The following is a 13,436-nucleotide window of genomic DNA, read 5'->3' on the forward strand; positions in this document are numbered from 1 at the left end:
ATGTGAAATTGCTTGTTTTTGTTTGTAATCTGTGTAAACATTTCAGTACTAAAAACAAGATTGTATTCTGGAGCATCAGAATAAAATAGGCTACTTCTTGCTTCATAGTTTAATCCTGGATCAAACTGATAGACTTACTCTAATAGCTTGAGAATTAGTCCCAACAGGAAAATAAGTTTAAGAACAGAACCTTTCAGAACCTTTCATTTCACTAGCATAGGAATGTTTCTGTTTAGCGAACTAGTGTTTGCAACAACTAGTAGAAACATAACTTTTTCTTGTCAGTGTTAGGGTTGCAGTCAAGGAGTGGGTTTTTCAAAGCCAAGTTTGGAATGTTGAGTAATCCATTATTGTTTGAGAAAAGAAGGAAGATGCACACTGGTGTGTGTATCAAGTCTAAACTTCTCCTTGTTAACTCATTGTCTCCCAGGTACGGATATCTCCGTACCCACTCATATTGCTCTATCTGACCTGGTACGGATATATCCGTACACACAGTCGCTTCCTGTAACGTTGATCTAACGCCTGCATTCCAGCTTGTTGATACACAGTTACTACACAGTAACAACAATTCTGAGTGACCTGCTGCAGCACAGCTGGTATCGGCTAAACAAAACTTGGTCAACATAGGTGGGGTAGAAAGTGTTAAATCCAAGATGCTGAAATATACAAACCTTACATTGACTTATGTTAATAAAAAGTAGTGTCAATCACCAAGTTGTCATTAGACATTTTGCCACTGTGCAAGTCGTGAGAACAAAATGCTTTCTTGCAAGACAAAAACTAAGAGCTTGTTTGGGTACTGCAGTGATATTGATAGTGCTCGTTTGATTTGGTCTACTTGTCTATATGGTTTGACTTTTTCATCAGTTATTTTTCTGTGTTTTTAACAGTTGTATAAGTCTTTATTTCATGTTGTAATGTCTGTTCAAAAATTGATATCTGTTACCTGATCTCTTGCTAGGTGAACCTCACAAATATGTCTCAGGTAAATTGTAATTGAGAAAGAAATCAAAATGTGTTTGCAATTTGTGTCACTGGTTAATGAATCACAAGTCTGGGGAAGACATTGCACTGTGTAACACATGAACTTAGCACTAGAAAACAAAAACCACCCACTGGCATGGGGAGATTTGAATGGTTGTGGAATGATAACAACTAACCTCCACAAATGTGAGCAGGGGCGATTCATAAGTGTTCATTATTATAATGTATTATTAAAGAAAGAAAAAAATGACTCAACAGCATATTTTTAAACAAGGAAACAGTATTTTTGTTGCTAAAAATGATTCTCAAATTTGCTACGTTTGACTTAAAACTCAACAGCGGAAATGTTGCATGAGATAATTATAATTTGGATATCAAAGTTTGGTCCACACAACTTTTTTTTAAGTGTGTGAGTTTATTCACCGCTATTTACTAACCATCTTCTTCTGTCTTCACCATTTACACCTTTTTTTAATGTTTTTAAAGTGACAGTAATATTTTAGGATAGGTTTCTTTGATGTTTTAGATGTGGGTTTGTTTTAGGTGTGTGCATTCGTGGTTTGACCCATGCGTTGCTAATGCTATGCTAACTTGGTTTGTCTGTCCCCAGAACTAGTGTCTATTTGGGACATGACGTGGTTATATGCTAGGACGTTGCTAAAAGGCTGATTGTGTAATTGCTAGCATGAATGAGCCGGAATGCTGGTGGGTCTTCCAGGCAAACATATCTGGCAAGAAAGGGTTTGATGTGGTACTGACAAGACTATGGAATTGATTTTGAGGTTACATATATTATTGAAAGAAAGAGAATATGCCATTATTTGTGCAAGTAGAAAGAGATTATGGCATTAATTGTCAGGTTATTGATATTATTTAAAGAAAGGCAATATGCTATTAATTCTGAGGGTTTTATTTAAAGAAAGACAGCTAGCAAACTATTAGAAACATGCTGAGCTTCTCAAGTTGCTACGGACACATAAGTTGACTAACTATTCCTTTGTTGAAAACAGCATTCTTAATTTGGCCAGTCTTGTACTGTGCTTGTTGCTAAAAGATTGACATGTGTTTTTTTGGTTTAAAAAAATATTTTTGTTTGTTTTTAATTCACACAACATTTAATTGCAAAACAGAGCACTTGTCTCTTTGACAACAGTTGAAGAAAAAGGAGTTCAAAGTCACAGTATTAAGTTAACTTGGCACTGCTTTACAGCATATTCACTGTTTTAAGTCTTTCACAGTCTGGTATCAGTTGTGTCAAGTTGTTATTTACAAGAGCATCTGAACTATACTCAGTAAAGAATGTGTGTGTGTATGTGTGGGGGTGGGTGTGTGTGTGTGTGCATGTGTGTGTGTGCGTGTGTGCATGCATGTGTGTGTGGTTGTAAATGTAAACACTTTACTGTTTACTTTTTGCTTCGCAAATACACAAAAAAGTGCTAACATTAAGTACTTGAATTAGTTAATTCCATCTAGAGTCAAACAAGCACATGGATAGAATTTATTTTTCAATACAATAATATGATATGTAGCTACACAGCTTTATACTAAAACCGTGCCTTGTATCACATGTGCAGGACTTTGACGGCACATTGTCGGTGAAGTCGACGGCACGCGATGAATCACCAGGTCCAGGCAAAGTGTCACCGCTGGTGCTGGAGAAAGTGGAAGAGGGGAGAAAGAAGAAGGCTGACATGCTGGCAGCTGCTGCTGAAAAGTCTGTATCTCTTGCTGCACTCAGTTTTTAGTTTGTACTCACTTTGCCATCAATAAATTCTTTTGCCTTTGAACTCATTTGCGACGAATTCCTTCAGGATAAGTTCTGCTCAGGATGAAATTGCCTTGTTGCCACAATGTTTTAGGTTCCACCCCAGTATCCACCCCAGTATCAAAACTATCAGAACCACTGTGAATTGTTGAATGATTTGCCTGACTTTTCCATTTTGCATCCTAGCCAAAGACATTGCTTGATTGATGGATTATGTCACTGCCAATAATAGACATGACAATGTTAAGAAACAACTCATCAAATTTGTATGGGTTGTGGGGGCGGGGATGTAGCTCAGTCGGTAGCGCGCTGGATTTGTATCCAGTTGGCCGCTGTCAGCGTGAGTTCGTCCCCACGTTCGGCGAGAGATTTATTTCTCAGAGTCAACTTTGTGTGCAGACTCTCCTCGGTGTCCGAACACCCCCGTGTGTACACGCAAGCACAAGACCAAGTGCGCACGAAAAAGATACTGTAATCCATGTCAGAGTTCGGTGGATTATAGAAACACGAAAATACCCAGCATGCTTCCTCCGAAAACGGCGTATGGCTGCCTAAAAGGCAGGGTAAAAAACAGTCATACACGTAAAATTCCACTCGTGCAAAAAACACGAGTGTACGTGGGAGTTTCAGCCCACGAACGCAGAATAAGAAGAAGTATGGGTTGTGGAAGAGTTCCTGCTTTCCCTTGTTTCCATTCAGACACTGAGGCAAGCCAACAAGGGCATGTGTAGCTTGCCTCGGTGTTTCCATACAGACACTGAGGCAAGCCAACAACGGCATGTGTAGCTTGCCTCGGTGTTTCCATACAGACACTGAGGCAAGCCAACAACGGCATGTGTAGCTTGCCTCGGTGTTTCCATTCAGACACTGAGGCAAGCCAACAACGGCATGTGTAGCTTGCCTCGGTGTTTCCATCCAGACACTGAGGCAAGCCAACAGGGGCATGTGTAGCTTGCCTCGGTGTTTCCATACAGACACTGAGGCAAACCAACAACGGCATGTGTAGCTTGCCTCGGTGTTTCCATACAGACACTGAGGCAACCAACAAGCGCATGTGTAGCTTGCCTCGGTGTTTCCATACAGACACTGAGGCAAGCCAACAAGGGCATGTGTAGCTTGCCTCGTGGTTCCATACAGACACTGAGGCAAGCCAACAAGGGCATGTGTAGCTTGCCTCGGTGTTTCCATACAGACACTGAGGCAAGCCAACAAGGGCATGTGTAGCTTGCCTCGGTGTTTCTATGGAAAAGCAAGGTAAAACAAGGAAATTGGCAACACTTCCACAATCCGTAAAAACCTGACAGAGTTATTTCCAAACATCGTCTAGTGTTGTCAACTATAGTTGATTGCTAAATTTTGTGTTTGGCTAATTTCTGAATGTTGTGACTATCTTATCACTGGAGCGCATTTGTTATGTTAAGGCGAACAGAGCAAGAATTGTGTGTGTTTGGTTAGTTTCTGAGTGTTGTCACTGTCTATCACTGATGCGCGTTTGTTATGTTCAGGCGAGCAGAGCAAGAATGTTGTGTGTTTGGTTAATTTTTTAGTGTTGGCACTGTCTATCACTGATGCACTGATGCATGTTTCTTATGTTTCTGAAGGCAAGCAGAGCAAGAATTTTGTGTTTGGTTGATTTTTGAATGTTGTTACTGTCTATCACTGATGCGCGTTTCTTTTGTTCCTGAAGGCGAGCAGAGCAGGATAAAAGCTACAAGGACGAAGAGCAGCGAATCAAGTCGGCCAACGACCGCGCTCTGCAGGAAATGACGCTCAAAATGGAGAGAGAGCTGGAGAACGCAAAACTGGAACTCTTGGAAGTGAGTAATTCCATGGGGTCATTTTGAATGTCAAGATAAATTAGCTGATTTAGACGAGTGTAAGCTCCAAAGAGGATGAAAGTCACTTGTTCATTTCAACGCTAGTTATTCTGGCCGGTGCCAGGAGACTGGTTCCGCACAGCTCTCACTTAATACTCTGTTGCACATGCCGCATGTATTTAGAGCGCTTACTTCCCTTTGTTTATCACAATGTATTGTAAACTGAAAGTTTCATGAAATAGACTTTCATTGTGAAGAAATAATGTTGCAATTAGCAAGTGCTGTCTACTTGAGGGAAAAGTGAATTGTTGAATTATTTGTTTCACTGCTGGAAGATGAGATCATGAGAAGTAGTTTGTGTGTGTGAGAGAGAGAGAGAGAGAGAGAGAGAGAGAGAGACAGAGAGAGAGAGAGAGAGAGAGAGAGAGAGAGAGAGAGAGAGAGAGAGAGAGAGAGAGAGAGAGAGAGAGAGAGAGAGCAGTGCTGTTTATGCTATCTTCATGCAGGCACTTCAATTGAACCATTATATGCACATCATGTGTGATTATCTGTGTTAAACTGTACTTGAAAGATTGCTGGCATCACAATGACCTTGAAACATTGAATATGACCTTGTATGGTATATGTACTACCAAAGTGATGACCTTGGAGTTATTTGCATCCTCAACGAGAAAAAATGAAAGTAAGGAAGATTTTTACACCGACGCTTTTTTTGTGCAGGACAAGGATATAAGACTCAAGAACCTGAAGGATGATATTCTGAGGGAACAGAGATCTGAGGAGCAGAGAATCAAGAATGAAAACCGAGACAGCATCAAGTTAGTTTTGCTTTTTTTCATGCCACCATTCTTGCACAGTGTTTTAATGCGTTTCTTCTTTGCAAAACAATAACCATTTAATGATAAGTTTTTTTTCTCACAATGTGCAACATTCAAAGTGAAAACATTTCTTAAAAAGTATATTTGCTAGATAATAGTAATAGTCTGACTCGTGTAAGTATACGTAGTGCTTTTATGCAAGATTTTATACCTTTTGTTTTCTGCTAGGTTAGTGTTGACAGTAGATGTGAGAAGTTTATACATGTACAAGTAGCAGGCATGGGAATTGTCCAATTTCTGCAAAAAAAATTTTTTGTTCCACCGAAAAAGCAAAAGTGTCCGCCGAAAAAATAAATGGGGGAGGCAAAAATGGTTCTAAAACTGAATTTAATGGCAAACTTGGAGTTTAGAAGACACCAAATTGCACCAATTGGGTTCTTTGGAGAAAAAAAATTCCGGGGGGACATGCCCCCGAACCCCCCTAGCAGGGCTAGGCGCTTTGCGCCGTCGACTTTACCATTACTTACAAATGTTCAGGCTTTTTTACTTTTTTCCATTCCCATGCCTGAAGTAGTTAATCTCTTGTATAGTGTTCTATTTTATCTAATGCTTTCTTTGACCATGAGGTTTTGCATGACTGATTTATTGCTTTAGCTCATTAAGAAGCTAGGGCTTGTTGGTAATTAGTATAGTGCTTCAATTTTTCTTGCATAATTCTAGAAAGCAGTAAGAATCAACATATAGCATGTATTAAAAAAATGTGATCTTTCTGTCAAAGATGTTTTTTTAATGTGTATCATTATTTACATTGAAAACTATGCATAATGGGGAGTTTTTGTGCTTTGTACAACTACAAGACCCCTTCTCCAAATGATTCTCCATTTGAAAAGTTGGAAAGCACCTGTTTTGAAAGTGATGCACTAGCTGTTGAAACTAACTTGTTGATCTAATCTCACCTTGAAGAAATACAGCGGAACCCCCTCCTATAAGACTCCCCCCCCCCCCCCCCCCCCCACCTTTTTGAAGACTTTACGTTCTTAGATTTTCTTTTCATAACCTCTGTAAGTTCACCTCGGTTTTAAGACTCCCTCCTTTTTAAGACCTGCTTCTCTCAGATATTTAGAGGTCTGTGAAAGGAGGTTCCACTGGTCAACTCTTCCGCAGTGCATGAAAAACCCAGGCTGCCTTATTTGCGAGAAAATGTCCAATGAGTCGACTTAGTTGACAGCTTGTCATAGTGTGCTTGTTTTTATTATTGATCACCATATACAGTGGAACCCCCTTTTAAGACACCCCAATTTAAGACTTCCCCCTTTTTAAGACCCTCCTTTCTCAGATGTTCTCTTCTTCTTCTTCTTCTTCTTCTTCTTCTTCTTCTTCTGCGTTCGTGGGCTGAAACTCCCTCGTACACCCGTGTTTTTGCACGAGTGGATTTTTACGTGTATGACCGATTTTACCCCGCCATTTAGGCAGCTATACGCCGCTTTCGGAGGAAGCATGCTGGATATGTTCGTGTTTCTATAACCCACCCATGGATCACAGGATCTTTTCCTGTGCGGACTTGGTCTTGTGCTTGCGTGTGCACACGAAAGGGGGATAAGCCACTAGCAGGTCTGCACATAAGTTGACCTGGGAGATCGGAAAAATCTCCACACTTAACCCACCAGGCGGCCGCGACCGGGATTCGAACCCTCGACCTTCCGATTAAGAGGCCGACGTCTTACCACCCCGCCACAGCGCCCGTCAGATGTTCTGTTCAAAGCTTCTGTAAATGTACCTCCATTTTCTTCTTCTTGTCGTTCGCTGTTAGATCGTCAGCCCGGACTGCAGGGCCAAACGTGCTGTCCTCTCACACTGTATTCTTCTTCTTCTTCTTGTCGTTCGCTGTTATATCGTCAGCCCGGACTGCAGGGCCAAACGTGCTGTCCTCTCACACTGTATTCTTCTTCTTCTTCTTGTCGTTGGCTGTTATATCGTCAGCCCGGACTGCAGGGCCAAACGTGCTGTCCTCTCACACTGTATTCTTCTTCTTCTTCTTGTCGTTCGCTGTTATATCGTCAGCCCGGACTGCAGGGCCAAACGTGCTGTCCTCTCACCTCCATTTTCTTCTTCTTGTCGTTGGCTGTTAGATCGTCAGCCCAGACTGCAGGGCGAAACGTGCTGTCCTCTCACCTCCATTTTAAGACTTTTAAGGCCTTATTTCCTCAGAGTTTTGTGAGGTCTTAAAAAGGGGGTTCCCCTGTAACAACACCACAGTCAGTTCAGTCTTAGTCTGCTTGTATTGATTATATTGATCATCATGTAACAACACCACAGTCAGTTCAGTCTTAGTCTGCTTGTATTGATTATTGATCATCATGTAACAACACCACAGTCTGTTCAGTCTTAGTCTGCTTGTATTGATTATATTGATCATCATGTAACAACACCACAGTCAGTTCAGTCTTAGTCTGCTTGTATTGATTATTGATCATCATGTAACAACACCACAGTCAGTTCAGTCTTAGTCTGCTTGTATTGAATATATTGATCATCATGTAACAACACCACAGTCAGTTCAGTCTTAGTCTGCTTGTATTGATTATTGATCATCATGTAACAACACCACAGTCAGTTCAGTCTTAGTCTGCTTGTATTGATTATATTGATCATCATGTATCAACACAACAGTCAGCTAGAGAGAGAGGTGCAGGAAGACCACGAAGCGAAAAAAGCGGAAATCATGCAGCTGTCTTCCACGAACGATGAAGATCTGGCGAAGCTGCGAGAAGAGCACGAAGAGGCCAAAGAGGCAGAGGAGAAACGACTTCGGTAATTGGTTATGGATTATTATGAATCTCTTGGTTGTTGGTGTTTTCATGGTTAAAGGTGCATTCTGTGTTTATATTAGCATGATTATAAGAATGGTTTATTTTAGTTAATTTTGTTTGGTTTAAAAAAAAATTTTTAATCTATTTAAGTTTAGTTTAGTTTCATTTCATTTCATTTTATTTTTATTTCATTTTGTTTTATTATATTTTATTTTAATATGAATACTGTACTTTTGTTGTTGTTAACAATTTCACCTTTTATTACAGCAAAGTGTTCTTACAGTGGTTTAAGCTTTTGGGTTATTGCTAGTGGTTTCATTTATTTCTTTTGTTCGCTTTTTCTTTAATCTTGCCAGTGATGTTCTGTAATATAGATGATTAGAGACTTATGCAAAACTATGCGCTGTGTAAGATCGCTACTGCTTTGATTTAATTAAATTGTGCATGCTAGTAGTCAAATCTCCAGTAGAAGTTGAGTTCTGATTTTAATGTATGCTTTTTAATCACTCTGGCGAAAAAAGACAAACCAGCAATATTGTCTCAAAATGTTTATCATAAACAAGTTAGATCAGAAGAGCACAGCATTATTTCCAGTCTCAAAGACTTGTACTTATCTCCTCGTTTTTCTATAAAAATCAATCCTTGAAAGGGGATTTTTATTAGTAATTTGTGTGTGGATAGAAGACAAGAATTAAGTGAGGTATAATATCAGAAATCATGCACTTTGCTTTCAGCAGAATTCAAAATGAAAGTTCCAGAGGAGAATTCAACACAACAAAACAGAAAACTAGGTTTACATTTTGTGTGAAATGGGTACAGGGGCAACAGTTGAACTGAAAATCAGATGGTAGTGGAGGCATTAACAAGCATTTGATCGGGGGGAGAAGTTTTGTTTGTTTGACAGAGGAGTGTTAATGAACAGCGAAAAGAAACTCCACAGGTTGTTCTTGGTGGTTTAACAATGATCTGAGCTGCACTGTGTTTTATTTCCGCGCACCAATAATATGTGATTTGTTCCGCATGAAGATAAACTTGTTTTTCGGTGTGATCGTGTTGATTCTGCATGTGTGATCACTGACGCATGTTGCATGCAGGAGGGATTTTGACATAACATGATTCATTTGCTTCGGGGTGTGAAAAATCTGACCCAGTCGGTGTGACTGATTTGTAGTCTTCAGGTCGACAATGTACAACACAACTTGTTGACCAAGAGTAAGGTTAAGTCACTTAAAGGTCTCGAGATTCTTTTTTTCCCATGTTCTGTGTTGCTAAACAACAAACATATTTTCTTGCAGTCTAAATAGTAATGGAAGGTGAGTAGACAGGAAATGTAGTAACAGTAAATTGAGTAATCAGGGGAGTGTTAATGCAAGTGGAAGCAAAAACGTTGTTAGTTTGGCTCACGCTTCAAAGGAGGGAACTGGGGGAAGGGTTGGGAGTCAGTGAGAGGCTGGATTTGCTATCTACATCGTGACGAGGCATCCAACTGGGGGAAGGGTTGGGGGTCAGTGATAGGCTGGATTTGCTATCTACATCGTGACGAGGCATCCAACTGGGGGAAGGGTTGGGGGGTCAGTGAGAGGCTGGATTTGCTATCTACATCGTGACGAGGCATCCAACTTGCACCCAAGTAAGGCAAGTCAAGGCAAAGTTGTTGTTAGGAGAGACAAACTAGTGTGTTGTAAATGTCAAGATGGTCTGAGTCATAAAGAAAGTGTTAAAGCGCAACTGACTAACCCGTAGTGGTGGTGTGATGACAGAGATCAGATGGACCGCGCCCTGCAGTCACTGAGAGAGGAGGTGTCGGCGCTGCAAGAAGAGGAGAAGGACAAACTGGAAGATCAGAAACGCAAGGCCCTCGAACGCCTCCACAACCAGGTAAGGCTTGTAGCATTTAGCACATTATGGGACGACTTTTTGTCATTAGAGACAATTCAGTGGAATTCTCCCACCCCCATCCCCTCCCCTCACTTAACATACAGCCGTCCCTCTCATGAACGGACACCCTTGGGCCATAGCAAACCTGTCCGTACATTGCAGGTGGCCGGTCACGGGAGGGGTGACCACACCACCCCCTCCCCCATACACTCACACAGAGACACACACACAACATGGTTGAGTCTATGCTAACCACTTCTTGTGGCCACTAAACGATAACATCCAACTCCTAATATTAATGGTGTTGAAAAGAAGAGATAGAATAAATCCTCAAGGCAGTAAACGCACTCACCATGCACTGACATCATACAAAAGCAGCCACACAAACACAGCACAGAGGCAGGTGTGCAGATGCTTTGTGAGAATAAGCGTTGAAAACCAGTTTGAATAAAAACCAGCAGATAGAGCCGCATGTCATAATCATTCTTCTTGTCTGGCTTTATTGACTGCATGCCGATCTTGTGGCAGTGACTTTTCACTCTTCAGTCGGAAATACACTGTTCTGTACACAAACCGCTCTCACTCTCCCTCACTGACTACCCAAAGCCCTGACAACTGATCCTTGGAAATTGTTTGGAAGAGTACACCTCTCTATTTCTCTCCAATGCTCTTCCTGCTGACATGCAGTGACACCGGGCACCCCACTGAGTTTAGCCAGCTACCCCCCCCCCCCCCCCCTCTCTCTCTCTCTCCCTCCCCCCAGCCATGTACTGTTTGGTGCTGTGGCCAGAGAGGTGTCACCGGCTAATTGAGGCCAGCTGCACTGTTCACTCAGAGCAAAACCAGTTGACTGTGTCTAACTTTTGACAAAGCAACACAACTGAAGGGTTCACAGATTAGGTAACCGACTCACTGGTCAAGGCTGCGGGGAAACAAGAGTATCTTGTCAATGAAAGAGGTTACACACAGACATGCGATGCTGAGAACGGTGGTCAATTTTTCACTCTCTTTCTCGGAGGGCCTTCATCGACTGTGGCTTCTGTTGCTTACGTCCAACAGACACGAATAAAGAGCATAGTGCAGTTTCATGTTGGTATCTTCGCATTTGAAAGCAAGAAAGTGCGTGTACTCCACTCCTGACCCAAACTAACCCCCTCCTGATGGGTACCAGTGCACCCATGTTAACAGAGACTGTCATCACGCCTTTGCGGCTGTAACCTTTGTACCAAGAGCCGGACTGCTCTGTTATCAATTTTGGTGTGGTGAAAATTTGACGATGGTCTGTCCGTACTTTGCAGGTATGACCTGCTGTTGGGACCGAAAATGAGTGTCCGTGTCCACGTTTTGCAGGTGTCCGTTTAAGGGGGGGCAAATATAGAAGGAAAACACTCCTTGCCGAGCAAATGTGTCCGTACATGTCAGGTGGCCGCTCATGCCGGGGGCCGTACATGTCAGGTGGCCGCTCACACCGGGGGCCGTACATGTCAGGTGGCCGCTCACGCCGGGGGCCGTACATGTCAGGTGGCCGCTCACGCCGGGGGCCGTACATGTCAGGTGTCCGCTCACGCCGGGGGCCGTACATGTCAGGTGTCCGCTCACGCTGGGGGCCGTACATGTCAGGTGGCCGCTCATGCCGGGGGCCGTACATGTCAGGTGGCCGCTCACACCGGGGGCCGTACATTGCAGGGACTGCTGTATTATCAATAGATAAGTCCCTCTCATGGATGAGGGCTGGATGTAAAAAAGCATCTATTTCCTTATGCCATTACCCTGGTTAATAAAGAATTTGTCTTGTCTTGTCTTGTCCCCTCTCCTTTTAAGACACCCCAGTCCACAATCATGTAGGCTTGTAGCATTTAGCACATTGTTATTTTACCCCCCGCGGGTTAGGGGGAAGAATTTACCCGATGCTCCCCAGCATGTCGTAAGAGGCGACTAACGGATTCTGTTTCTCCTTTTACCCTTGTTAAGTGTTTCTTGTGTAGAATAATTATAGTCAATGTTTGTAAAGATTTTAGTCAAGCAGTATGTAAGAAATGTTAAGTCCTTTGTACTGGAAACTTGCATTCTCCCAGTAAGGTAATATATTGTACTACGTTGCAAGCCCCTGGAGCAAATTTTTGATTAGTGCTTTTGTGAACAAGAAACAATTAACAAGTGGCTCTATCCCATCTCCCCCCTTTCCCCGTCGCGATATAACCTTCTTGGTTGAAAACGACGTTAAACACCAAATAAAGAAAGAAAGATTGTTATTTTAGGTCTTAAGAAGAAAGGAGTCTTAAAATGGGGGTACATTTTCAAATGCTATGAACAGAAAATTGAAAAAATCAAGATCTTGAAAAGGGGAATTAGTCTTAAATTTGGCGGTCTGAAAAGGGGGCTTCCACTGTAGTTCACAGCAAATATGGTTCCAAATATGAAAAAAAGAATAAACAGTTCAGAACAAAGCAGAACAATGGTGACAGCGCGTGAGAGCGAAAAATAAAAATACAACAAAATACTGTACACATGTGTTTAACGAAGACGATACGAAAAACAAAGTACGACGTTTGGACCACTCAGGTGTTCAGAATAAATTCAAAGATATTGCAGATTTACTCCTTGACTCACAGGAATGTAACATGTTGTATGTTTTGCCTTTCATGAGTGACTGATAAAAATGGAACGAGCGTATGAGTCTGTTCTGTACAGGCTCTGGTAGACAGGAAGCACCTGTAATTCTGAATGTTAGCTCACACAAATGTTGGATGTTTTGCCTTTTATCCAGGTTGACTCAGCAGTGTCAAGCGAGAGGGAGAGGCTGGAGCAGGAACAGAAGGCAGCCATTAACAAACTTTACCACAAACATGAACAGGAGCTGGACAGACTTAGACAGGACGCAGAGCGCAAACACAAAGAACAGGTAGACACTGGATCCGCATTAACGGATGGTTGCTAGGCAATGTAGTGACTTGATTAATTGTATCAATTTATTTAACAATTCATTGATACAATAAAAATATGCTCATAATGAATTGTTTTAGTTAATTGTTTAATAAAACAGTTTGTTAAAAGCAAGGTGAAGATGGGTCAATGAACATTAGATGAAGGGAAGATTAAGTGCGGCTTACATGGCAGACTTGCAACCAACTCTCCATCCAACTTTTAAGCGATTTTTGTCAGAACCAACTCGGTTCAAAACATAGCTGCCCATGTGAACAGCGCTAACGCTCAGATTTGAGCAACGATTCTTAGCCGACTTGCATATTACATGTGCTGATTGTTCTCTTTGCCTGCGCGCGTATAGTATGTTGGTTATGTTTGGTCATAGTATGTTTGTTTATGTTTGGTCGTTATTTTTGCCTGTGTGTGTATTGTATGT

At 41.8% G+C, this 13,436-nt stretch overlaps 1 protein-coding gene across 3 annotated transcripts in view; it reads left to right on the top strand.

The window, feature by feature from the left end:
• LOC138961661 (centrosomal protein of 164 kDa-like) overlaps positions 1-13,436 on the top strand; it is a 58,799-nt gene that overhangs the window by 16,135 nt on the left and 29,228 nt on the right. For 2 of the 3 annotated variants that reach the window (XM_070333331.1, XM_070333332.1), the window contains 6 exons: positions 2,562-2,701; positions 4,440-4,569; positions 5,290-5,387; positions 8,058-8,198; positions 9,958-10,075; positions 12,843-12,977. In XM_070333331.1, the coding sequence (XP_070189432.1) occupies positions 2,562-2,701; positions 4,440-4,569; positions 5,290-5,387; positions 8,058-8,198; positions 9,958-10,075; positions 12,843-12,977 (762 nt within the window). The remainder of the gene's footprint in view (positions 1-2,561; positions 2,702-4,439; positions 4,570-5,289; positions 5,388-8,057; positions 8,199-9,957; positions 10,076-12,842; positions 12,978-13,436) is intronic. The other variant, XM_070333333.1, reaches the window with a different exon arrangement.

The sequence above is a fragment of the Littorina saxatilis genome, linkage group LG3, assembly GCF_037325665.1.
Source record: "Littorina saxatilis isolate snail1 linkage group LG3, US_GU_Lsax_2.0, whole genome shotgun sequence".
NCBI lineage: Eukaryota > Metazoa > Mollusca > Gastropoda > Littorinimorpha > Littorinidae > Littorina > Littorina saxatilis.